Source organism: Clupea harengus, chromosome 20 (genome assembly GCF_900700415.2).
Source record: "Clupea harengus chromosome 20, Ch_v2.0.2, whole genome shotgun sequence".
Classification (NCBI taxonomy): domain Eukaryota; kingdom Metazoa; phylum Chordata; class Actinopteri; order Clupeiformes; family Clupeidae; genus Clupea; species Clupea harengus.
Window position 1 is genome coordinate 22,171,571 of NC_045171.1, and position 27,500 is coordinate 22,199,070.

At 45.2% G+C, this 27,500-nt stretch overlaps 3 protein-coding genes across 6 annotated transcripts in view; 2 read left to right on the forward strand and 1 right to left on the reverse strand.

The window, feature by feature from the left end:
- The first annotated feature begins 67 nt into the window (after positions 1-67).
- LOC105901343 (aryl hydrocarbon receptor nuclear translocator-like protein 1) lies at positions 68-22,107 on the forward strand. Its single transcript, XM_031557908.2, has 19 exons — positions 68-234; positions 4,454-4,578; positions 4,934-5,081; positions 8,823-8,843; positions 9,069-9,107; positions 9,464-9,496; positions 9,667-9,824; positions 9,975-10,054; positions 10,505-10,597; positions 10,991-11,108; positions 11,297-11,446; positions 11,727-11,970; positions 14,251-14,357; positions 15,124-15,274; positions 15,423-15,511; positions 15,748-15,850; positions 15,997-16,093; positions 21,405-21,498; positions 21,755-22,107. Exons 2-19 carry the CDS (start codon positions 4,566-4,568, stop codon positions 21,910-21,912), a joined length of 1,896 nt encoding a protein of 631 aa, XP_031413768.1. The 5' UTR covers positions 68-234; positions 4,454-4,565; the 3' UTR covers positions 21,913-22,107.
- The window catches only part of LOC105901342 (aryl hydrocarbon receptor nuclear translocator-like protein 1), a 48,426-nt gene continuing 25,926 nt past the window's right edge, over positions 5,001-27,500 (forward strand). The window contains 1 exon segment of the mRNA XM_031557909.1: positions 5,001-5,081. The gene's annotated coding sequence lies outside the window, so the exon portion shown is untranslated.
- The window catches only part of LOC116217951 (BTB/POZ domain-containing protein 10), a 7,308-nt gene continuing 7,225 nt past the window's right edge, over positions 27,418-27,500 (reverse strand). For all 4 annotated transcript variants that reach the window (XM_031557914.2, XM_031557913.2, XM_031557915.2 and 1 more), the window contains one exon: positions 27,418-27,500. This exon is cut by the window's right edge and continues 1,056 nt beyond it. The gene's annotated coding sequence lies outside the window, so the exon portion shown is untranslated.

Here is a 27,500-nt window from a genome sequence, read left to right on the forward strand (position 1 = left end):
AAACATGACTGGTCACAGGCCCCGCCCCGCTTGTTTTCATTGGCCCGCTGGCTGCTGGGGGCTTGTGCCACTGGCCATTGCGAGTCCGTCCTGCTCTTGAGGAAGACCATTGGCAGAGAAAATAGGTTAGTGGCACGGCAGTCATTCCAGTGCAGAAGTAGGTCATGTGGAAGTCGCGCTGTCTGCTGCCATCCACACTGTGCGAAGCTGCATGTGCTGTTCCTGCCCGTCTTCGTAAGTATCCATATGGTGCTTCAACACGCTCACTCCGTTCACTTATTTTACTGGGCTTCTTATTGGGACAGTGCGTGGCATTCTGTTTGTTATGGTAACCTCCGCGAGAAGGCTTTCACATGACTGCTGTCGTTCAACCGCATAACTTTTAAGGACACAGACGGGAGACGCCATCCCTGTAAATGCCTTCGTCTGTGTAAGTCGGTGTGTGTGTGTGTGTGTGTGTGTGTGTGTGTGTGTGTGTGTTGTTGTTTCTTTTCTTTATGAAGTCCTTGTAGGGTATTTAACGGAACAGTTTGTCAGGGCAGAGTCACTGATGCTAGTTGCATTTCGTCAGCTGTCACATCGCCTCTTGTTTGTCTTGCTGGGCAGCGCCTCGCTTCCGGTCCGCATGTTTACATTCTGAGGCTCCGTGTGTCTCCGCTGCTGTGGCGTTGGCGCGGTTTTGTGGGCGTCGCGTTGTTTCGGTATTTTTCGCTCTGTGGGCTATTTGTTGACTTTGTGCGGTTCTGCTGATGCGGATGTAGCGGCGGTTTGTTGTGGTTGTTGTTGTTTTAGCGAGTTAAAGTCAGTGCTGGGCGCGTGGTTTTGTGCGCCTTGCATACACAACGCGACCCCTCCGCGGGCCCCCTGAAAGAGCCCGTTATTCCACTCGTCATCATGCGCGACACGTTCCAGTGCAGCCAGAGCGGCTGGTCTCTGCAGTGTTATTCTGTGAGTGAGCCGAACCGAACCGAACTGAACAGAGAGTATGACTGACAATATGAGTGCACAGATGGGCCAACACGAATACTCTAAGGATCAATATTATGTCTACATCCTCTGGTGGGGTTCCCCCCCTCTTACACTGTGTGTGTGTGTGTGTGTGTGTGTGTGTATGTGTGTGTGTGTGTGTGTGTGTCTCTGTTGTTTCGTATGAGACTCAAGCATTGGTGAATGAGAGTAACTGTATTGCATATGTCTTTGCTACATTTGTGACCGGCCCTAATATCTCAGGTGAAGGGAATCTTCAGCCTGACCTGTTGGAACACCCATGTAGAACATCAGTGTTGCTTAGTGACAGAGAGCTGTGTTCTGAAAGAATAACTACAAAATTGTTAACTGAAGTAGTAGTAGTTAACTTAAAACAAAAATGGCAAAACAAAAGTAATTTAACTACTGGAAACTATACAAATATGAATGTAGTTGAAGAACCAGCGAGCTGCTGCTAAATGTAGTTAAACGACTAGTCCCTACCCCCCACACTGGCAGGAGTATTAATTATGGGCAACGGGGTTTGTTAATGTGGTTTGTTACCTTCTTCAAGTTCATGTTGATGGTATATGGTCATGAAGATCAGATAAACACACACACACACACACACACACACACACACATGTTGTCCCCACTTGCTGCCCAGGCTATGCACTCTGTAAATCTGTGGCCTGGGTGTTGGTGCTGTTGGGGTTTGAAAGATTTCTGTGTGCCCTTGAGGTGTTTAGATTGCTAGTTTTACGTCAAAGGTCATTACTGCTGTTTTAAACCTTGCTGTAGCTTTGGTGTGGTTAGTCTTTTACTGTAGTCATGGCGACTCAAGGAGAATGTGTGATGTAACAGAACCTCTGAACCTCTCAGTTAACCTGAGACACAGGTGAGACACAGGCCAGCTCAGAGATGACCTGAGAGGAAGTAGCTGTCGTCATAGTAACTGGCCACGGGTGATGAAAGTGAGGTAATCTGATGGCCTCATTTCTCTGCCTGACCTTTAGAAGCTTCACACAACTCCCTTCCTGGTCTGTGTGTTTGTGTGTGTGTTTGTGTGTGTGTGTGTGTGTGTGTGTGTGTGTGTGTGTGTGCGAGCACAGATGTGGGTCATGTTTTCTCTCTCTCTCATACACACACACACACGTTCATGACTCATACTTTTTTGGAACCATAGCATGAATTATGAAAGGCAATTATGTGTGTGTGTGTGTGGGATGAAAGTTTTGTTTTGGTGGAAGTGTGTGTGAGTGTGTGTCACCTTTAACCCTGACTCACACCGTGTGTGTGTTCTGTCTCAGAGTTGACTTTGGTCTGTGGTTAGTATGTCAGTGGGACTCTGTAAGCTGCATCAACCCAACCCAACACACACACACACACACACACACACACACACACACACACTTCAATGCAACACCCCTCAACACCCACTGAGATCATCACCATCTTTGTGTGTGTCCTCCCTTCCATCAGATGAAGGGCCACAACTTACCACACATTACACACACACACACACACTTTAACTCAACATACTGAGAATAGGGCTGGTAATATGGCTAAAAAACTGTCTCATCTCACATAATCGCACACACACACGCAATGCAAAGTTAAAAATGATGAATGGATGAATCATTTTTTCCTCCATTTAGAAAATGGTTTGGCTGAGCAGCCCTGACCCTAACCCTGAAGGTCTGTTATGTCACATGAAGGGTCAGGGTCAGGGGAAATAACCACTGGTGTTATTTCATATGACCTTAATTACCACTGGTGTTATTTCATATGACCTTAATTACCACTGGTGTTATTTCATATGACCTTAATTACCACTGGTGTTATTTCATATGACCTTAATTACCACTGGTGTTATTTCATATGACCTTAATTACCACTGGTGTTATTTCATATGACCTTAATTACCACTGGTGTTATATGACCTTAATTACCACTGGTGTTATTTCATATGACCTTAATTACCACTGGTGTTATTTCATATGACCTTAATTACCACTGGTGTTATTTCATATGACCTTAATTACCACTGCTTACTCCACCATAATTAGCTCTGGTGTTATATGATCTTGTTACTCCTCCTTAATTACCACTAGTGTTATATGACCTCGTTTGTCCTCCATAATTAGCACTGGTGTTATGACCTCGTTTGTCCTCCATAATTACCTCTGGTGTTATATGACCTCGTTACTCCTCCTTAATTACCACTAGTGTTATATGACCTCGTTTGTCCTCCATAATTAGCTCTGGTGTTATATGATCTTGTTACTCCTCCTTAATTACCACTGGTGTTATATGACCTCGTTACTCCTACATAATAAGCTGTGGAGTTATCAGGTGTCGCTCTGGGCTGGGTGTTCAGATATGTAAGAACTAAATTCAACATGAATAGATGATGTCCAAAAATCTTCCATAGGGTAGGCTACATGCGTGTGTGTGTGTGTGTGTGTGATATGATTTATCTGCCATAGTGTAGGCTACACACGTGTGTGTGTGTGTGTGTGATATGACCCATCTGCCATAGTGTAGGCTACACAGTCTCAATTGACACTAATCTATTCTAATGTGATGCAATCAGAACCTGTCAAACTGTTCTGCCTAGCAACCATGCACGTGAAAAGTGAGTCAATCAACATCATCACGGAAAAAAACTTTTTTTAATAAAGAATAACATACCTTACTTTTACAGTATCCCTGATTTATCCCTTATTCACCTTTGAGTACAAAACTGTCCTGACCCTGTGTATGTATGTGTGTGTGTGTGTGTGTGTATGTGTGTATATGTATGTGAGTGTGTGTGTGTGTGTATATATTAGACTAAAGCTCAACCCTGTGTGTGTGTGTTAGACTAAAGCTCAGCAGTGTGTGTGTGTGTGTGCAGGAAGGGAAAATAGGTCAGCGGAGACTAAGGTCACAGCAGACTCTCTTACTGGAGAATTAGATCTGGTCTACATCTAACTGTGTCTTTGAGTGTGAGTGTGAGTGTTGAGTGTGAGTGTGAGTGATGAATAAATACTGTATACTGATCTACAACTCCGGAGTCCTGAGATAACTTAAGAGTGAATTTTTCACCTAACAGTGTGAGTGAGTGTGAGTGTGAGTGAGTGTGAGTGAGAGTGAGAGTGAGAGTGAGAGTGAGAGTGAGAGTGAGAGTGAGAGTGAGAGTGAGAGTGAGAGTGAGAGTGTGAGTGTGAGTGTGTGTATGTGTTTGACACACACTCAAGGCCTCAATACAGCACAGATGTACAGCACAGTGATTCTCATCTTCAACAGTGTGTTGGTTTTCAAAACACACACACACACACACACACACACACACACACACACACACACACACTCACTCACACATACATAAATGGTCAGTTTGGTGTGTTGTGAGGGGAAGGTGCAGGTGTGTTGAACAGATGTAAGACACACACTCCTCCTTTTCCACACACACACACACACGTCTCTCCTTCCCCCCTGTCAGAGAGAAGACCTGCTGTAGACATCAGAGGGGCAATGAGGAGCTGCTGACCTGCTAGAGATCTGAAGAGAACCCAGAGAACCGCTAAAGAACCCCAGAAGACTGAAATGCACTCATGAATATCTGTGGTGAGTTTAACAACAACAACACTGTGTGTGTGTGTGTGTATGTGTGTGTGTGTGTGTGTGTGTGTGTGTGTGTGATGGCCAATGTAGTCATTCTTCATTAACTCATCTTATGTATTGTATAGATGGATACTGTACAGGGCATTACCTGTGTGTGTGTGTGTGTGTGTGTGTGTGTGTGTGTGTGTGTGTGTGTGTGTGTGTGTGTGTGTGTGTGTGTGTGTGTGTGTGTGTGTGTGTGTGAAGGCCACTGTACAGGGCATTACCTGGTGTGTGTGTGTGTGTGTATGTGTGTGTAATGGCTACTGTACAGGGCGTTACCTGATTCTTCTCTCTGTTTCTTTCTCTCTCCCCCCAGACGACCTGATGGCTGACCAGAGAATGGACATCTCCTCCACCATGAGTGACTTCATGTCTCCAGGCAACCCTGACCTCATCAGCAGTTCCATAGGAGCCGCTGGCCTCGACTACACTCGCAAGAGGAAAGGGAGCACCACAGACTACCAGTGAGACACACACACACACACACACACAATCACACTCACACACTCACACTCTCACACACACTGTACACCCGCAGGAGGAAGGGCAGCACCACGGACGGGGGGGGGGGGGCTTAACACACACACAGTGGGAGGCATACACACACACCACACACGCACACAATACAACTGCTAGAGAAAGTTTTGACCATCTTAATTGTGGTGTGTGTATTGTCTGTTTTACTGTGTGTGTGTGTGTGTGGTTGAAGGGTGTGTGTGGATTGGTGTGATTTGGTGTGTGTGTGTGTGTGTGGAGTTGAAGTGTGTGTGTGGAGTTGGTGTGATTTGATGTGTGTGTGTGTGTGTGTGTGTGTGGAGTTGAAGGGTGTGTGTGGAGTTGTTGTGACTTGGTGTGTGTGTGGTGTTACAACCCCCTGTTTAACATGTTACGTTTAACATTTAAACAAATCTCTGTTAAGAAGCGACAGGTTTTAAGGATAACCGTCTGCTTACCATTGCTGACGTATGCCTTAGCCCGGTGTTGGGTTATTCGGGGAAAGCTGTTGAACTAGGTTGTTAACAGTTAGTTTTAGTTCCCTAGATTAGGTTCTCTGCTTAAAGCAGATTGTTAATAGTAAAATAGATTACCCTTGATATTACGGAGGTTCGCGTTGCTTGTAGCGTTGTTTAGAAGACTGGACCATCGTGGTAACTTGGTACGGCTTTGAATGTGCGGCTAGGTCGTTGTGGCAAGACAGTTTTTCTTTTCATTGTGGCAAGACTGGGGACGCCTCTAAGAAACCTGGACCTTGCTACTCCAGTGCATGTTGGTCGGCAGGGTTCAAGACATTTATGCCTCCATGTCTGTTGAACAGTCCAGGAATTATGATGCGGTAAAGGCTGCGATTCTGTGGGCTTACGAGTTGGTTCCCGAGGCATATCAGCACACCTATATTGAGTTTCCTCGCGAAAAAGAGCACTTATTTGATCGATGGTGTACCTCTCAGCAAATAGACTCTCTGGAGTTACTCAGGGAGCTGATCCTCCTAGAGGAGTGTAAGAACTAGGGGTGGGAATCTCTTGGCACCTCACGATTCGATTCGATTCCGATTCAGTGGTCTTCGATTCTAAACCGATTATCGATTCTAAACCGATTATCGATTATCAATTCTAAACCGATAAAACGATTATCGATGCATGTCGATGTTTAAAACATTTGAGTTTGCTACTCAGAGTCTCAAAGTCTCAGAGTCTCAAATCACTTCCTACTTTGTGTTTGATAATCAACAGATGAATTACCTTCTCTATTTTTTTATTAGAGAAAAAGCTTTTCCTTGTCACAATTATGACTTTCAATGAACAATGCAATAATGGATGCAGCTTGCATTTCAACACAAAATGGATGTGTTTTTATTTATTTATTTTTATTAAAAAATCGATTATGAACTTTTCTGAATCGAGACAGAATCGTTCTAGAGAGAATCGAGAGAAATCGAAAAATCCCACCCCTAGTAAGAACTGTGGTGATTACCACATATATCAATGAACGGAAGATTACTGGCTCAAGCAGCTGTACTGGCAGACGAGTTCGCATTGACTCACCGTAACATGCAGTCCACCAGATCGTATGACGGTTTTAAAAACAGGGCTCCCTTCCAGGGTAAACCAAGGCCTGTTGTGTTGCAGGGCCTAACCCTGCGTCTCCCCCAAGGAGTCCTAGTGTTGCGTCTGGTGCAAAGTCTGACATTGTGTGTTTCTATTCCAGAAGGCCTGGACACAAGATCTCAGACTGTCATGCACACCAGAACGACCAGTTTAAGACTGGTTGGTTGCAGCTTCACAATGCAAGACTCACGGTGGCTGCGTGGGAAGTGCCCGTTCGCATGAGGGTTGTTCAAGTGAGAAGGCGGACTACTCTCCTTTTATAAGCATAGGGTCAGTGTCTCTGCCGGGCAAAAGTAGTGTGCCTCTGCGCATCCTGAGGGATACAGGGGCTGCTCAGTCTATCCTATTGGAGGGGGTGCTGCCTCTCTCAGCCAGGACTGCCACAGGAAGTCATGCACTGGTTAGAGGCATTGAAATGGGTTTTTCGAAGGTTACCTTTACATCGTGTCCAGTTCTCCTCTGGCTTAGTCACCGGCCATGTAGTGGTTGGGGTGTGTGCATCTCTGCCTGCGCCTGGGGTAGAGTTCATCCTGGGGGGAGTGTCTGTGAAGCCACTAAGGTTATGGTAAGCGCTCCACCGGCATCTGACACGTCTGTCCCTCCTGTTTTCCCCGCTTCTGCTGTTCCTAGAGCTAAACAGCTACGGGAAGCTGAGGCACAGGAGTGTGTAAGTTGTCCTTCTGAGGTGGCCAGTCAGGCTGTTGAAGGTAAGAGGGTTGTTTTTCCAGTCGACAGCCAGACTGACACAAGAAGAAAATATGATTGTGTAAATGGCAGTTCAGTTGTGGTGACTGAATCTGGCCCAGTGGAGTGGGTCCACACCGGACCTGGGAATGGTCATAGCTTCGCTGACTACTGGGAGTCAGACACTGAGTGGAGCACTAAGCAGCCTCCTGCTAATGTGCTGGGCTATGCCGATGGCTCTAGGTACCGCCTCTATCAAACCCGTGCTGCTGCAAAGATAGCGCTAGCGAGATCAAAGTGTAAGATGCAGCGCCCTTTCAATCGCAGCGCTGCGGCACGGTGTTTTGAGGAAGGGGGTCAGGTCCTAGCCTTGCTGCCCATCAATAATAGTCCGTTTCAAGCCAGTTTTGCTGATCCCCACACTATTGGGAAGTGTTCGGATCACCACTGTTTAATTAGCAGGCCACACCGTAAAAAAAAGGTGCTGGCTTGAGAAATAGTGGTTTTGTGACCTGTTCTCCTCTTGTCTCCTCTTTTCCAAGGACCCAGGATAGGGAGGCCTGAAGATGCGCTGGGGTCACCGAGGGTCTTTTTTCAGGTTTCCTGGGAGGAACCTTCTTGTGGAGGGGGGTGTAACGACCCCCTGTGCCCCTGCGCACCCTGCCTGCAGTCCCTGTAGTGGCCATGTGGAGGCAGCAGGCTGTTGGCCTGCAGCGGAGCGTGATTAGCGGTGATTATGCACACCTGGCGCCAGGTGTGGGTGTAAAAGCACCGCAATGTCTTATGAGCGGCCCCTTTTTCAGCTTCCGCTCCTCTCACATCACTCCTACTCACCAACATAATCACTGTACGCATCCACGCATCTTTAAACTCCCTAGACTTTTCCGTTGGATCTACCCTTTTGTGTAAATAAATACATTTTTCGTTACATTGACCACGTTATCTGTCTTAACCTTTTTATGTTGCGACCCCAAGAGCCGGTCGTAACAGTGGAGTGGAAGTGTGTGTGTGTGGAGTTGAAGTGTGTGTGTGGAGTTAGTGTGATTTGGTGTGTGTGTTGTTGGTGTGATTTGGTGTGTGTGTGTTGTTGGTGTAATTTGGTGTGTGTGTTTGTTGTTGTGATTTGGTGTGTGTGTGTGTGTGTCTGTGTTGGTGTGATTTGGTGTGTGTGTTGTTGGTGTGATGTGGTGTGTGTGGAGTGAAGTGTGTGTGTGTGTGTGTGTGTGTGTGTGTGTGTGTGTGTGTGTTTTTGGTGTAATTTGGTGTGTGTGTGGAGTTGAAGTGTGTGTGTGTGTGTGTGTGTTGTCGATGTGATTTGGTGTGTGTTTGTGTGATTTGGTGTGTGTGTGTGTGTGTGTGTGTGTAGGGGTGGAACCCTGACTAATGTATAATCTCTATATGTGCTTCCTTCCACAGATTTGATGGCTTTTCTTTTGAGTAAGTATCAAAACATTCATTCATTCAAGTCATTCATGTGTGTGTGTTTGTGTGTGTGGATCTTTGTGTTTGAATGTGTGTGTGTGTGGATCTTTGTGTTTGAATGTGTGTGTGTGTATCTTTGTGTTTGAGTGTGTGTGTGGGGGGGGGGGGGGTATATTTGTGTGTGTGTGTGTCATGGTTGATTTCTGGTGTTCATGCCCTCTTCATGATCCTCTTTCACAGTGACAGTATGGAGACAGACAATGACAATCAGCTGTGCAGGTAAATCGTGAGTGTGTGTGTGTGTGTGGATGTGTGTGTGTGTGTGTGTGTGTGTGTGTGTGTGTGTGGATGTGAAATCTGCTTACAAGGTTTGATTGTAGATGAAGATTACGCATGCATACGTGCGTGTGTGTGTGTGTTTTTTCATATGTGTGTTTGTGTATATGTGTGCGTGTGTGTGTATATATATGTGTGCGTGTGTGTGTATACGTGTGTGCGTGTGTATAAGTGTGTTTGTGTATACGTGTGTGTGTATATGTGTGCTTGTGTGCGTGTGTGTGTATAAGTGTGTGTGTGTGTGTGTGTGTGTGTGTGTGTGTGTTGACTGATCCCATGCTCCTCTTCTCTTTCTGCAGTACTGATCAACAAGGCCGCATCAAGAATGCAAGGTACCAATCTCCTTTCACCACACACACACACACACACACACACACCAGTAGCCAGTAGATTTAGTGTATCTGTGACCCCTTGTATCCAGTATCTAACTGTATGTGTATTTGTGCGTGTGCATGTGCGTGTGCGTGTGCGTGTGTATGTGTGTGTGTGTGTGTCCTCACAGGGAGGCCCATAGTCAGATTGAGAAGCGGCGCCGTGATAAGATGAACTGCTTCATAGACGAGCTGGCGGCTCTGGTGCCCACCTGCAATGCCATGAGCCGCAAGCTGGACAAACTCACCGTGCTCCGCATGGCTGTGCAGCACATGAAGACACTACGAGGTCAGAACACGTGTGTGTGTGTGTGTATATGTGTGTGTGTGTATATGTGTGTGTGTGTGTGTGTGTGTGTGTGTGGGTGTGTGTGTGTTTCTTTGCTTTGGTACACTGTCGCATGTTGACCGTGTGTGTGTGTGTGTGTGTGTGTTTTAGGTGCTGCTAACCCTTACACTGAGGCCAACTACAAACCTGCGTTCCTGTCTGATGACGAGTTGAAGCAACTCATACTGAAGGTAGGAAACACACACACACACACACACACACACACACACACACACTAGGGGTGGGAATCTCTTGGCACCTCACGATTCGATTCCGATTTGATTCTAAACCGATTATCGATTCTAAACCAATTATCGATTATCAATTCTAAACCGATAAAACGATTATCGATGCATGTTGATGTTGAATTACCTTCTCTATTTTTTTATTAGAGAAAAAGCTTTTCCTTGTCACAATTATGACTTTCAATGAACAATGCAATAATCGATGCAGCTTGCATTTCAACACAAAATGGATGTGTAAAAAAAAATACAATTTCACTATCGATAATGAACTTTTCTGAATCGAGAGAATCGTTCTAGAGAGAATCGAGAGAAATCGAAGAATCGATTTTTTTTTCCCACCCCTAACACACACACACACTCTCACTCATCCTCTCTTTCTCCCTCTCTCTCTCTCAGGCAACGGACGGCTTTCTCTTCGTTGTGGGGTGTGATCGGGGGAAGATTCTTTTCGTCTCGGAATCTGTTTATAAAATCCTCAACTACAGCCAGGTGTGTGACCACACACACACACACACACACACACACACACATATATAAATCCATGCAGCTGTACCTGTCTGTCAATGATGAAGGACATTTAAGTCTTCTTCTAATCATTTATGACCTCATGAGCATTTAAGTGTTCTTCCTATCATATATGACATCATAAGCAGAAGGATTACACAAGAGCTGCATGTAAGGTTATAAAACACACACACACACACACACACACTCAAGAACTGCCTGTGAGGCTATAAAACATTTTAAGTAAGTGAAAAAAGTAACTAAAAAATAAGAAAACGAATAAATTAAGTCTGATTGGCTGGTGGGTGTCTGATTGATTTGCTTCTCTCCAATTAGAGAGATTGATTGCTTGAATGACCGGCCTCTCTGTCCCTGCAGAATGATCTGATTGGCCAGAGCCTGTTTGATTACCTGCACCCTAAAGACATTGCCAAAGTGAAGGAGCAGCTCTCATCCTCCGACACCGCCCCTCGGGAGCGACTCATTGATGCCAAGAGTATGTAGCGAGTGTGTGTGTGTGTGGTTTACCTGTGTGTGTGGGACTTACGAGACGATGTGTAATGATGTGTGATGTTTGATGTGTAACCTGAGTGTGTGTGTGTGTGTGTGTGTGTGTGTGTGTGTGTGTGTGAGTGTGTGTGTGTGTGTGATTAACCTGAGTGTGTGTTTGTGTGTGTCCCACAGCTGGTCTCCCTGTGAGGACCGATGTGGCTCCGGGTCCGTCCCGACTGTGTGCCGGAGCACGGCGCTCCTTCTTCTGCAGGATGAAGTGTAACAGACCCCTCATCAAGATGGAGGACAAGGACTTCAGCTCCACCTGCTCCAAGAAGAAAGGTTATTACTAACACACACACACACACATTTACACACACTGTCTCACGCACACACACACACACACACACACACACACACACACACACACACACACACACACACACACACACACACACACACACACACACTCTCTCTCTCTCTCTCACACACACACACTCATTGACAAATGGAAGTCACCATTAACACATCCAAGCATAAAATAGGTTAAAGCTAGCAATGTTAACGTGTGTGTGCGTGTGTGTGTGTGTGTGCGTGTGCGTGTGTGTGTGTGTGTGCGCAGCGGACCGCAAGAGCTTCTGCACCATCCACAGCACAGGCTACCTGAAGAGCTGGCCGCCCACGAAGATGGGCGTGGAGGAGGAGGAGCCGGACAGCGAGGGCTGCAACCTGAGCTGCCTGGTGGCCATCGGACGCCTGCACCCGCACATCCAGCTCCCGCCCGCACACACACACATCCGCGTCAAGCCCACCGAGTACGTCTCGCGCCACGCCATCGACGGGAAGTTCGTCTTCGTAGACCAGAGGTGGGTGAGATGATGATAATAATAATAATAATAATAATAATAAACTTTATTTGTATAGCACCTTTCATACAAAACAATGCAGCTCAAAGTGCTAAACAGCAAAGAAATTCTGTGGAGAGAAATGACATGCACAGTGATCCACATAAAAATAAACATAAAACATCAACATACAAACTGGGACAAAGTGCATAAACATAAATAAATAAATAAACATAACCTCTTTGCTCTGGGGGGTATTCGTCGTAGCTCGCTAAACGGTTTAGCGAGCTAATTTTCAGGCTAAGATAAAAAACGCCCCTCTTTTTGGTTCGTGGAAGCAACTTTTGATAAATCACCATAGTTACATATCGATTAGCACTAACCTGCTCCAGGGCAGGCTAACTTAAGTGTAGCTGGATAAGCTTGCCACACCCCCGGAAAAAGGAGGGATCCCATTGACCAAGGACTGATATTAGAGTTAGATTAGCGGAGGGAGAGAGTTCTTTGCGATCGCCAAGATCCATTATTCTTGTATGAACGCTACCGATTCAGCCGACAAGGAATCATTAATTTACAAGACCTTCTCGAGTCATTTATTGCAAACACCACATTGACTGTCTTGCGCTTTTTTGCGAGTGGTACATTTTTGTAGTGTCGGTGATGCGGAGAACAAAGCACTCATAATTATATGAGTGTTATTAGTACACCATAGCATATCATTATTGTAGAAAATGATTACGGTGGACTCATGATAAGAATAGAGAGAAATACAGACAATTTATTTTCACTGCTTCAATTTATTGCATTTGTTATTAATACATTTAGTCATTTAACAGACGCTTTTATTCAAAGCGACTTCCAAGGAAATGTAAAACTACATCGAGGAAGAAGGTGAGGGGATTTGAACTAGCAACCATGCAGATGCAAACCGGTAGATGAAACCTCTGTACCAGCTGACACTTGGCGTCAGGTATTCATACATAGATATCACCCTATAAACATCCCAACACACCTTGCTCTCACAGCGGTGGTGGTGTTGAATTTTGCCATGATTATGGTCTTGTATTCTTCATAAGCGTTCATGTTCATCTCCTACTCGCCAGCGGAGAAAAAAAGAGCCCTTTTCTTTGAGTTTAGAACCATTATACCGTTAGAAAATCATGGTTTTGGTGATCGACCTTTCCTGCCTTTTGAAGTAGGACGTGCACGCGCAAATGCCATGATAACTTTAGCCTGCTTGAAATTAACCACATGATTAGGATGCGGGTCAGCCGTTAACGAACCGATATTTGCTGTTCTCAATCAGCTCGCTAATCTTAACGGGCTAAAAGGCCAATTGATTAACTTAGCTTCAATCCTACGACGAACGTACCCCTGGTTAATAGTCGAGCTGCAGAATTTTGAATGAGCTGAAGTGTCTCAGTTGTTTTTTTCGGGAGGCCAGTTAGAATTGCATTACAATAATCGAGCCGGCTTGAAACAAAGGCATGAATCAGTTTTTCAGCATCTTTTTGATTTATAAATGGTAGTACGTTAGCTATGTTTTTTTTATTTTTTATTTTTTTAAAGATTTATTTTTGGGCTTTTTGGCCTTTAATCGATAGTCTTAGTGAAGAGTGGGATAGGAAATGAGAGGGAGAAGAGGCGGTGAGTGGACAGGAGAAATGACATCAGGCCGGAATCGAACCTGTGTCCTCCATGGGCATCAAGCCCGAATGTGGTCGGGGCTACTGGTTGCGCCACAGTGCATGGTTTTGTCCTTGTTTAACTTTAAGAAATTATTGCTCATCCACTTATTTATCGCTAAAAGACAAGTAGTAATAGAGTTTGTAGCTGCAGCATCATTTGGTTCAGCAGAGATGGAACAATGGAAAAATACATTGTGTTCTCTAATGATGTCCCCAAGTGGCAGCATGTACAGTGAGAATAATAATGGACCAAGGCAGCTCCCTTGTGCAACCCAAAGCACGTCATGTTTCTTAGACACATGATCTACAAGCCTGACGTAAAACGTTCTCCCTTTGATGTAAGTTCTAAACCAGTTTAACAGTCAGAAAGTCCAACTAACTTTTCAAGACGATTGATTAGGATGTCATGGTCAATCATATCAAACGCTGCGCTTAGGTCAAAGAGGACAAGGATTGAGACCTTATTTGCATCCAAATTTAGTCTGAGGTAGCTGATTACTTTAGTAAGAAGTGCTGCAGTTCCACTGGATTCCTATGGTTCCACCCTTAAGATGTATCTCTTTGGTATGTGTGTGTGTGTGTGTGTGTGTGTGTGTGTGTGTGTGTGTATCAGGGCCACTGCCATCCTGGCCTACCTGCCTCAGGAGCTGCTGGGCACCTCCTTTTACGAGTATTTCCACCAGGACGACATCGGACACCTGGCCGAGTGCCACAGGCAAGGTAGGCCGCAGAACACGCTAGAACACGCTTGATACAACACGCTAGAACACACCTGATAGAACACGCCTGATAGAACACGCCTGATAGAACACACTAGAACACGCCTGATAGAACACGCCTGATAGAACACACTAGAACACGCCTGATAGAACACACTAGAACACGCCTGATAGAACACGCCTGATAGAACACACTAGAACACGCCTGATAGAACACACTAGAACACACCTGATAGAACACGCCTGATAGAACACGCCTGATAGAACACACCTGATAGAACACGCCTGATAGAACACACCTGATAGAACACACTAGAACACGCCTGATAGAACACACTAGAACACACCTGATAGAACAAGCCTGATAGAACACACTAGAACACACCTGATAGAACACGCCTGATAGAACACGCCTGATAGAACACACTAGAACACACCTGATAGAACACGCCTGATAGAACACGCTAGAACACACCTGATAGAACACACCTGATAGAACACACTAGAACACACCTGATAGAACACGCCTGATAGAACACGCTAGAACACACCTGATAGAACACACCTGATAGAACACGCTAGAACACACCTGATAGAACACACCTGATAGAACACACTAGAACACGCCTGATAGAACACGCCTGATAGAACACGCCTGATAGAACACACTAGAACACACCTGATAGAACACGCCTGATAGAACACGCCTGATAGAACACACTAGAACACGCCTGATAGAACACGCCTGATATTGTGTGTGTGTGCAGTGCTACAGATGCGTGAGAAGATCACCACCAACTGCTACAAGTTGAAGATCAAAGATGGCTCCTTCATCACGCTGCGCAGTCGCTGGTTCAGCTTCATGAACCCCTGGACAAAAGAGGTGGAGTACATCGTCTCCACCAACACCGTCGTCTCGTAAGTCTCTCTCTCTCACACACACACCCTTCAACACACTTATATTGCACCTAAACCTCTGCCCTATGATGTAGCAGTTTGTGCAGAATTCTATCTGTGTGTGGTTGTAGGTTTATAAGTGTGTGTGTGTGTGTGTGTGTGTTGTCAGGGTTACTGTGGCAGAGGGAGGGGACCCAAGCTACCCCCAGCTATCAGCCTCGCCCCAGAGCATGGACAGCATGCTGACACCAGGAGACGGTGAGAGAGTCTGCACACACACTCACACACTGCACACACACACACACACACACACACACACACATGTACTGCACACACGCACATACACTGCACGCAAACACACACACTCACTCTATACACAGATGCACTGCACACACACACACATGCCCTGCACACTGCTATACACGATCAGCATGTAACCTACAGCACACAATGAGCTTGTTTAAATATGTGTGTGTGTGTGTGTGTGTGAGCAGGTAGGCGGGCACTGCAGACGGTACCCGGTATCCCCGGTGGCACACGGGCGGGAGCTGGGAAGATCGGCCGCATGATCGCAGAGGAAGTCATGGAGATCCAGAGGTGAGACTGTTGCCATGGTGATGAGGCCAGCCCATAGTTTAAGATGTAATGAGTGAGCAGGTCGGATTAGGGATGGGGCAGGTCAGTGATGATGTCATGACTGATAGGGCAAGACAGTGATGAGGTCATGTGTGTGTCATCTTCAGGATCCGAGGCTCCTCCCCCTCCAGCTGTGGGTCCAGCCCCCTGAACATGACCAACAGCACACCACCCCCCGACACACACTCACCTGGGGGAAAGAAGGTACACACACACTCACCACCCGCCGACACACACTCACCTGGGAGAAAGAAGGTACACACACACTCACCTGGGGGAAAGAAGGTACACACACACACACACACACACACACTCCACCCCCGACACCCACTCACCTGGGGGAAAGAAGGTACACACACACTCACCTGGAGGAAAGAAGGTACACACACACACACTCACCTGGGGGAAAGAAGGTACACACACACTCACCTGGGGGAAAGAAGGTACACACACACACACTCACCTGGGAGAAAGAAGGTACACACACACTCACCTGGAGGAAAGAAGGTACACACACACTCACCTGGGGGAAAGAAGGTACACACACACACACTCACCTGGGGGAAAGAAGGTACACACACACTCACCTGGAGGAAAGAAGGTACACAATCAACTGGGGGAAAGACGGTACACACACACTCACCTGGGGGAAAGAAGGTACACACACACTCACCTGGGGGAAAGAAGGTACACACACACACTCACCTGGAGGAAAGAAGGTACACACACACTCACCTGGAGGAAAGAAGGTACACACACACACACACCACTCCCTGACACACACTCACCTTGGGAAAAGAAGGTGTACACACCAGTGTTAATTTTGGCAGCAATTTCTGATTTAGTCTTAAGACGAAAATGCATATTAGTTTTAGTCACATTTAATCATTTTAATCCTTCTTAGTTTTAGTCGACGAAAACTAGACTAAGATGTAATTAGTTTTAGTCACATTTAATAGCCATATTAAACTCCTTTTCTTCCCTTCTCAGGCCCAGGGACCCCGTGTTGTGTCTACAACTGCATAATAGTCTAGCTTGCAGTACCTAGGTTGTCCATTAGATATCCCTCCCAGGATAGGTCTATAGCAGTGGTCACCAACCTTACCTACACTCTATAGGATGGGACATATGTAGGAGGAAGGGATGAGTTATTTAACACATAAATGGGCAAATCTCTGTCTGTATCTCCGTTATGAAAGATATCGCTGTTCTCCGTCGAATTCCCACACTTGGTACAAGTTAGTTGTTCAGGAATAACAGACTTGTAGAAGACGGCTTAGCAAAATAATGTTTTATTCAGTCACTAGCCACGGTCAGCTCGGCGCAGCACGAGCATGCGCTAGGCATGTCTGCTGCTTATGATCGGTCTTCTTGCTTCTTCTTCTCAAACATTACAGAAAGTACAGACAATTTATATTGTAGAATTAACATATGTGTGTAGGGGAGTGAATGGGTGTGTCTGGAGGTCAAAGGGGAAAGTCTAGCTTGACTGGGGCTGTAGCAGGTATGGCCATATAGATGCTAATGCCTTGTGGCCTCAACCAACTTGTCGTGGCTGTAGACAAAAGCCAACTAATGTTTCTAGCTCCAAGACACACAAAAGCCAGGAACCATGTCTGATGGCTCATCAACATAGACAAAAGGCCAGGGGCCACCTCGATGGCACTAGTCTGGTGCTATGCAAACTAATTTGCATTAGTTTGTTGAGATGTAATTAGATCATGTGAAGTTATGAAAATGCCTAAATCTAACAGTTTCCAACAAAAAGAGGCCTATTTATTTTCTGACAAATAAAACGTAACACATATTTACATAAAACACATCACACATATCTCAAACTTTTAACAAATTGCGTGTGCGCATGAACAGTGTTTTGTGTGTGTATGTGAGTGTGTGTGTGTGCGTGTAGGCTCGTTGTTTGTATATGTGTGCATGGATGTGTGTGTACAAGAAATAAGTTGTTAAACAGAACAGTGTAACAACCAAACACGCTTTAAACAATTACATGGGGCAGTCTTAAACAGCAAAATGAACCCCCCACCTCGAGTCAGCAGAATGAGGCAGGCTACCCATCTCTATTAAGTTTGAGGAAAGCACTTCTCTCTAAAATGAGCCTTGCTCTATTTCGCCGACCACGAGTGAGGTCTCCTTTTATACTAAAGACCCGCTCAGCAAATGCCTGGGATGCTGGCATTGCCAGAAGGTCAAAGGCAAATGGTTTTAGGGCCTGGTACACAGTAGAACCCTGTGCGGCCCAAAAGTCAATAGGGCTCTCTTCATGTATGGGCTGAGAAAGCTGCTCCTTGAACTTTTGTAGCTCTTGCCTGACAGAGGGCTTTGGTCTTAATGGCCGGCTTGTACATGCTTTTGAGAAGAACCGGAATCTTGGACGCTTTGAAGATGGGGCTGTCTCTGGTGACTCCCTTCTCTCTTCTTCTTCTTCCTCCTTATAAGCATCATCCTCCTCCTCCTGTGGTGATATTGTTTGAAAAATGTAATCTTCTGCTCTTCTCAGAAGCTCCTGAATTTGGCCGTCCTCATTTCAATGAGGGTTTCAGGTGAAACAGTTGGATCCAGGAAGCATGCAGCAATGGCGAGGGCGAGAACTTTGAATCCGTTGGATCAAGGAAGCAGCTGAAGCGCTGCTCCATGTTGGCCTTCATTTTTTGAGCCAGGCCAGCTAGGTCCCTGTAGCCAGTGCCCTGGGGGAACTGGGACAGGTGAGCACTCAGGTCCAAGAGGCGGGCACCACCAGGGATAGGGACATGGTGTCGCTCTGTAGCATCTTCGTATGCTCTGCGAAGGGGAGGAGCAGGTCTCTGAGAGCAGCCAGCTTCTGCCACTCACTGGGCAGGAGACAGTCCCAGTCCATCCCATCAGCAACCTGGACAATTGAGTCCTTCACTTCAAGAAGGCGGGAGACCATCTGTATGAGCTGGACCATCTAGTGACGCAGTCTTTGACCAGAGTAAGTCCACACAGCTGGAGCAGTCGCTCAGTTGCTACGACGACTTGCGGAAGAGCCTGACAAGTCCTCTTACTTTGTCAAAGAGTCGTTTGACACTTGTTCCTTCTGGGTCATGTTCACCACGAGTTGCAGCGTATGTACAACGCAGGGCGTCCTCTTCATGGCTCCGTACCTAGATAGAAGAAGACAGACAGAGAGAAGACAGGCAGTTTATTAATCATCCAAGGGAAATTAAATTGCCATGAGCAACACAATGCAATCACAATATACAATGTATTAACACACATCATCATAACACCATAGAATTAATAACCAAACATAGCTCAATGACAGACATTATCTAGCCTACTACTAAAACAGCTACAAACTAAAATGATTTACCTTTGCTCTTCATCACCCTCCTCAGATTCTTCATCACTGTTTTGGACTTCATCGTCCTCAGAGCTGGGCTCTTCGTCATCTTCATTTTTGAAAGCTGCAACCATGTTGCTGCCGTTATCTGTTATCACGGTCAGAATTTTTTCTTTAGGTATTCCCCAGTCCTCTGTGCATCGGTCCACACATGTTTTGATACACTCTGCAGTGTGTGGGTGGGAGATCTGCTCAAGCCTCAGCAGTATGTGTGTTGCCCTGTTTTGCTGAGTGCAATAATAGCATGCACTAATGGCAAGGAATGCTGCCGTGAGCCCTTTTTTTGTCCATATGTCCAGCCCAATCGTGACTTTGCGTGCTGTGGCGAGTCTGTCTTTAAATTTCTGCCTTTCGGCATTGTAAAGTTTATCAACTAAATGTGTTATTTTAGCTTTCTTGGGTACGGTCAACCTCTTATCAATGGTCAGCATCATTTTAACAAAATCTTCGTCCTCAACCGAACGGGCAGGTAGGCCAGTGCGCCCAATCCACTGGGCAATAGCCTCTTCTTTGCTTTGTTGTTCGGCTGAGTCGGCTTTATACTTCAATGGTGAAGAGAAGAATGCTTGAATAGATGACCCCATCTTCTCTGGATCAGGCTGCTGTTTTTCTGGTCTTTCCGGTCTTGTTGTGTCTGGGATCTAGGTGAAAAAATTGTGGATACAATTAGTCTCTATGATATATACAGATCTCCTAGTTGTTACAATGTAGTTGTGCCACTAGGTGGCACTCTAATGATATGTTGTTGTATGTAGCCTAATGTATGCTGGGAACGCTAGAGTAAGAGCGAGCACAAGGAGTTCGTATGTAAACTGTGTAAAATATGTCTAAATGAGAAGCCTCCATTAAAGCTGCATCTGGCTCACTCAAGCTAGAGTTGTTACATCTGATCATAAAACACTAGTATATGCCCACCGCTGAATTCCAATCAATTAATGTAAAAAACGGCAATGCTTAATTAACAGTATTATCATTAAAATATACGAGAATATCAGGTCTAGAATTTGAAGATTTAAATGATGTGATAGCACAATACAACTTCTATGCGTTCCTGGCTTTAGAGCTAAATCAAACATGTACTCCATAAGAATTGCTGTGCAATCTGATAAACAACCGATTTAGCTTGACGGCTAGATTTGACAGTGGAAAGTGGTGCCAATGATAATAACAATTGCCCAAATACACAAGGATGTGTAAACCAATCGCATATTAATGCATTATTTCTTGAACTAATGCATTTAAGCTCACTAGCTAGTTATCGATAGCTAGTTTAAGTTAGCTATGCTACCTCATGGTTCGCTATCTAAAAATGTTGGCAATCATTTGCCAAGCGCTAACGGGAGGCTTCAATCGATAATTATTAGCTAGCTATCCAAAAGTTGACATCCTATACACTCGACTGCCCCTTTTGAAATTGACATAACCGTTAGAAAATATATGCTTATGACTAGTTAATATTAGCCTAGGGTATCATTGTAGAGTTACTAGCGAACTTACCGTGGCATGAACTTCAGATGGTGGGCTTTCAGGTGCCTTTTGAGGTTCGTCGTGTTTTTCCCACTGATTTTTACCCGCATGATTTATCTCCAGTTATCACGGTTGCATTGGGTTTTTCTTTTCCGTCACAATATATTTGAAGTGTGTCCAAATATCCATTATTTTTTTCCGTCCAGACGCTTGACCTTGTCCTTGAGCCATCATTCAATGCTGAACCAGTCGTCAGGGCTTCACTTGCATGTCTGGACATGTCAGGGAGGGCGTGGAGTACGGATACAGGACCCGGCAACATTCAACCAATGATGTTAGGTGCATGCACGTTTAGGGGGAAAACAGTATTGTGACTTCGTCAACCACCAACATTTTAGTCTCGTCTCGTCTCGTTAACGAAAGTTAAAATAGATTTAGTCATAGTTTTTATTTTCAAAGATCCGTTTTCGTCACGTCTTAGTCATGGGGAAAGGTCGTTAACGAACATTTTTCGTCATAGTTTTCGTCGACGAAATTAACACTGGTACACACACTCACATGGGGAAAAGAAGGTACACGCACACACAGAACCTTTAGTGAAAGAGTGAGAGAGAGAACATTTAACGACTCTTTCCTTCATATTAGTTTGTTTTTCTACTTTCTCCACAGATCCAAAATGGCGGCACTCCTGACACTCCATCTGCAGGTCTCGTTTCAGGGCCAGACTCCATAGGATACCCCTACTCCAACAACTCCCTCCTGAGTACGGCACACACGCACACACCATAGGTTACCCCTACTCCAACAACTCCCTCCTGAGTACCACACACACACACACACACACACACACACACAATAGGTTACCCCTACTCCAACAGCTCCCTCCAGAGTACGACAGACACAGACAACAACTCCCTCCTGAGTACAGCAGACACAGACACACACATGATGATGATGTTAGGCAGGGTAATGATGATGATGATGATGATGATGATTGGTAACAGTGATGCTTTTTTCAGGTGACAGCTCTCACGTGGGTATTGACATCATGGACGAGCCGGGCTCCAGTAGCCCCAGTAACGACGAGGCAGCTATGGCCGTCATCATGAGCTTACTGGAGGCTGACGCAGGACTCGGAGGACCAGTGGACTTCAGCGACCTGCCTTGGCCTCTCTGAACACACACACACACACTCACACACACACACACACACACACACAAATGAAAGGCTGTCAGTCAGAATCATAGAAAAGTCTGACTGAAGATTCACCTGCTGTCTCTCACACATTCTCACACACACACTACAAAATACATAAACACACTCACACGTTAAAATACACATACACACACATGCTAAAACATACACAGAAACATAAACACACACACACACACACACACACAGCAACTTCTCCAGTCACATCTCACACACCTCAGCAAAATAGGAAGAATTTTTTGTACTTTTTTGTACTGTACTCTGAAGGTTATTTAGCTGAAGGAGGTGTGTGTGTGTGTGGCGCTACAGGAGGTGTGTACTGTACTCTAAATGTTATGTAGCTAGAGGAGGAGTGTGTGTGTGTGTGTGTGTGTGCTAGAGGAGGTGTGTATTCTGAGACGCTTGGCATTGTAAATCTGCTTATTCCATGATATGTCTCCTTTTCTGACTATATGTGAGAAGTGTACTGTATGGCGTTAGCTTATTTTTAAAATAAAAAAATAAATCTTTCTCGTGGGACTGACCTTGTGCTGAGGTAAAGAAGGGTACACACACACACACACACACAGAGTGTCAATCACATCACTCTGCTTGTGTTAAAATCAGACAATCCAGTCAAAACAGACGACTGAAAATGGCCAATCAGCTACAGGTACTGAACGGGTTGAAATGTCAGTGTCTGGAAGCTTGAGCCAGGTAAAACACAGACTGGACAAACACTCATTTTCTACAGTTTCTTTACTGTTATTGAAGTGAACAGACACAGGGGTATTTTTGTTGGGATCCTTTCTATGTTGTCAAACCCATATAATAACATTATGAGCCTGACATGCTGGTTGGCCTCATATGATTCCACTGCACAGCAATTTTGCGGTTGGGATTATAGAGGGGTCAAGCCCGGTAGCCCGGTGGCAACAGCACAGATTCCCATGGGAGAGGATTGGGATTCAAGTCCCGGCAACAGCACTGTCCAGCCCTGGGCAAGGTACCAAAGCGACATTCACCTGGTCCAGGCGTGGTTGGATATGGTACCTGAGCAACTTGGTCCACAGCAGATGGACGGGGACCTGAGAGACTCCAGGCCCATGCACCTACAAAAAAAGTGTTTAATTTAAACCAAATGTTAATGTAAGTTAAGTGACATGGGCCACTTTAACCTAACTCTAGACCACATGTGCTTTGATCTTGCAACCTCATGGCACAGTACACACATCCACATGGCAACCACATCTCCTACCACTACACCACTGAGGGCTCCTACTAACACTTGAACTAGTAGTATGTTGAAATGGGACACATTTCCCCTAGCATAGTAAAAGGCTCAGCGATGTTCAACTACAGGACACTGACCTGGTGGTCCGGAGGCAGGAGCGCTTATTTTCTCAGGTTTTGCAAAAATCCATTCATTTTTCCACAGGGACTTTTTTCCTGTGGAACCAGGGAGTATTCAAAAGCTAACAATAAAAACTACAAACTTCCAGTCGAATCCCATACTCTATCGCATATAGAACAGGCATGCAGTTTGAATCCATCGATTCGTTTTTCGTGTTTGTGATTTATTATTTGTTGTGCATTACACTGAACAATTCTATTGGTCTGTCGTTGAACGGGTCTTTTATTAGACATGTTAGAACCTGTTTTTAATGCTGTTAATACTGCTGGTCAGTCGTGCCGGTAAAATAGCAATGTCGGAATAGTGAATCGCTAGTGGCCAAAGATTACTCATCACAAACACGCATTATCGAAGGGTTTTTACCCATGTTGACAAATATGCTGCGTATGTCAACTGTTGTAAACTGTACGTATGTCGTCTTGTTACACTCCTGTCGTTTGACTGTTTTGTTTTGCATTGTTCTGATGTGATCGTTCTCCCCGTAATTTGACTGTGGCGTTGCGAATCACATCTCATTCTATGAATATTACGAAAGTGAGATATGTCTGATTAATCTCTACATTCTATGAATATTACGGAAGTGAGCTATGTCTGATTAATCAGTACATTAGAGCCCGTGAAACATCTATAGAACATTTCGTCTACTTTCTGTGCTCCTCATTATGATGACATTTTATTTTGAAATACTATGTAACTTGTATCCTCTGTAAATATTTAGCGATACAGGCAAAATCAATGCTGACACCATCTTAATGACGGTTCACAACAGAGATGTTATTCTGTTACAGTGGCCTATTTATCGTAGTCAGATAGAGGGGCACTGCCCCCTACTGGCTGTTCTTGGTATTGCTGGTTGAAAAAACCTTTATGCGTAGACCACTCACTTGACTTACAAGAAACACTTCAATAACTATATTTACTATTAGTATTAATATGATTTAAACATGCCAACACATTTGGACATCCCTTCAGTGATTTACCTGTCAGTTATCCAGCAGTAAGTAGAATCTCCTCTCAGCGGTGAGGCGCTCCATCCTAAACCCCCTCTTACCCGTATCAACATCAAGGAAAACAAAAACATTAATATAATCATCAGAACATTTAAATAATAATTTGCAGAGTATTCCTCAGTAGAGGACATTTCAGATTTAAGAAATTAATTTAAGAACATCAATATCATTTTAGATAAACCGAGTAATTTACATATATAATTTTTTTTACAAATTACTTAGTGCCTTGTTAGTGATGTTATCCTGTTTGTGGCCCTGTTTACTGCGGAACGGCGTGTAGCTTTAATAAATCAAACTATTTTTAATCATGCTTTGTCTTGAGTTCACGTGGAAAGAAAACAATTCAAATTGTGAATTGTCCAACACTGAAAAACTGGAGATTCCATTTCTATCACCCAGCCCTAGAATGCTGATATTCGCACTGATCAACGCCGTTATTGATATTATTAAAGGCACAGATCAACTCCGTTATTGATATTATTAAAGGCACTGATGTAACTTCCTTATTAATATTATTAAATGCACTGATCTAACTTCGCTATTGATATCATTAAAGGTCCAGTCAGTGATTCTAATCCCACACACTTTAGTTTGTATATCACCGGTGGTTCAGTGCAAACACACACACACACAGCTCTACCTCTATACAACACACACACACACACAGCTCTACCTCTATACATCAGACACACACACACACACACACACACACACACAGCTCGATTCAGGATTCACACAGAAGATTCGGTATGAACTGTGCAATACTGACCAACTTCTACCACTGCACAATAGACAGCATCCTGACTGTCAATATAACGACATGGTATGGGAACAGCACTGCCCATGATCGGAAACACTTTGCAGAGAGTGGTCAGATCAGCGCAGCGCATTACAGGGACTGAGCCATCATCCATGCAGGACCTTTACAGCCAGCGCTGCAGGAGAAAGGCCAAGAGGATTCTTTCAGACCCCAACCATCCCAGCCACAGTCTCTCTACCCAAAAGCGTACGGACCCGTACCAGCAGATTCAGAGACAGTTTCTACCCGCATGCCATCAGGATGCTGAACTATCCTACACCCCCTCACACTTAATATGGTCATCCTCATGCAACCGTCTTTCTTACTTTCTTTTCTAGCCTTTAAATTCTAGTAATTAGTTTATTATTTTAAATTGAGCAGACACTTGAGCACAAGGAATTTCATTACTGATAAATGCCCTTTTTATGAGTACTTGATAATAAACCGCTCTACCTCCATAGATCACACACACACACACAGCTCTACCTCCATACATCACACACACCCAGCTCTACCTCTATAGATCTCACACACACACAGCTCTACCTACATAGATCACACACACACAGCTCTACCTCCATAGATCTCTCTCAGACACACACACACACAGCTCTACCTCCATAGATCTCTCTCACACACACAGCTCTACCTCTATAGATCACACACACACACACAGCTCTACCTCCATATATCACACACACAGCTCTACCTCCACAGATCACACACACACACACAGCTCTACCTCCACAGATCACACACACACACACACACACACACACACACACACAGCTCTACCTCCATACATCACACACACCCAGCTCTACCTCCACAGATCACACACACACACACAGCTCTACCTCCACAGATCACACACACACACACAGCTCTACCTCCATAGATCTCTCTCACACACACACACACAGCTCTACCTCCATAGATCTCTCTCACACACACAGCTTTACCTCCATATATCACACACACACACACAGCTCTACCTCCATAGATCACACACACACACACACAGCTCTACCTCTATATATCACACACACACACACACACACACACACACACACACACAGCTCTACCTCCATAGATCACACACACACACACAGCTCTACCTCTATAGATCACACACACACACACAGCTCTACCTCCATAGATCACACACACACACACACACACACACACAGCTCTACCTCCATAGATCTCACACACACACACACACACACACACACACAGCTCTACCTCCATAGATCTCACACACACACACACACACACACACACACACAGCTCTACCTCCATAGATCACACACACACAGCTCTACCTCTATAGATCTCACACACACACACAGCTCTACCTGCATAGATCTCTCTCTCTCAAACACACACACACACACAGCTCTACCTCCATAGATCACACATACATACATACACACACAGCTCTACCTCGACACACACACACACACACACACACACACACACACACATACCTACTGGCAGCTGAGATGTTGCCCTTCACTGATAGCTACCCTACCCTGCGCCCTAAGAGGTTTCATGGATTCATTTTAGGCCCTCTGGACTGGACTAACTCATATACCCTCTTAAACAGGGATTAGAATGCTGCCAGATCCACAATCTGGATGGTGTGGTTTCCAGGTCAAAGATTCCTAGTCACAAGTGATGACCCGGAAGTTTAACCCCAGCTGCATGTTGGGGTCAAAGACTCGTCTGAATTAGACCAGTAACTACCCAGAACCCTCCGGAACAGTAGTCCCCCAAACAGAACTTTGTCATTCATATTGCGGTTTAGAAGCATCTTCCAGATGGTTTTCCCAGAAATGGTTATGAGGTTTTCATAAAACTTGATGGACAAAGATGTTGGCTGATAACCAGCATTGATAATCTCATAGTGTCACTGCAGATGAAGTGTATTTCTGTGTAACGGCTGTGTCTGTGTCGTCTGCGTGTCTGTGTCTGTAAACTGACCTGCGATGCACGTTTGTGACTGTACTTGCTCTGCTGCCCCCATGTGGCTGATGGCAGCACTGCAGGCTGATGAGCTGGCAGGTGAAAGAGATGCTGTGTGTGTGTGTGTGTATACTCTGGAGTGTGTGAGAGTTCGTGCGTGTGTGTGTGTGTGTGAGCGCTCGTGTGTGTGTGTGTGAGCGCTCGTGTGTGTGTGTGTGTGAGCGCTCGTGTGTGTGTGTGTGTGTGAGCGGGCGCGTGTGTGAGCGGGTGTGTGTTTGGTGCCACCAGGAGACAGACGGTGCAGTGTTTCATGTGTTTATTTCTGTAATGAGTTCATGCCCACGAGCACAGGGTCCAGGCCACACACGTTTTCATGTCCAGA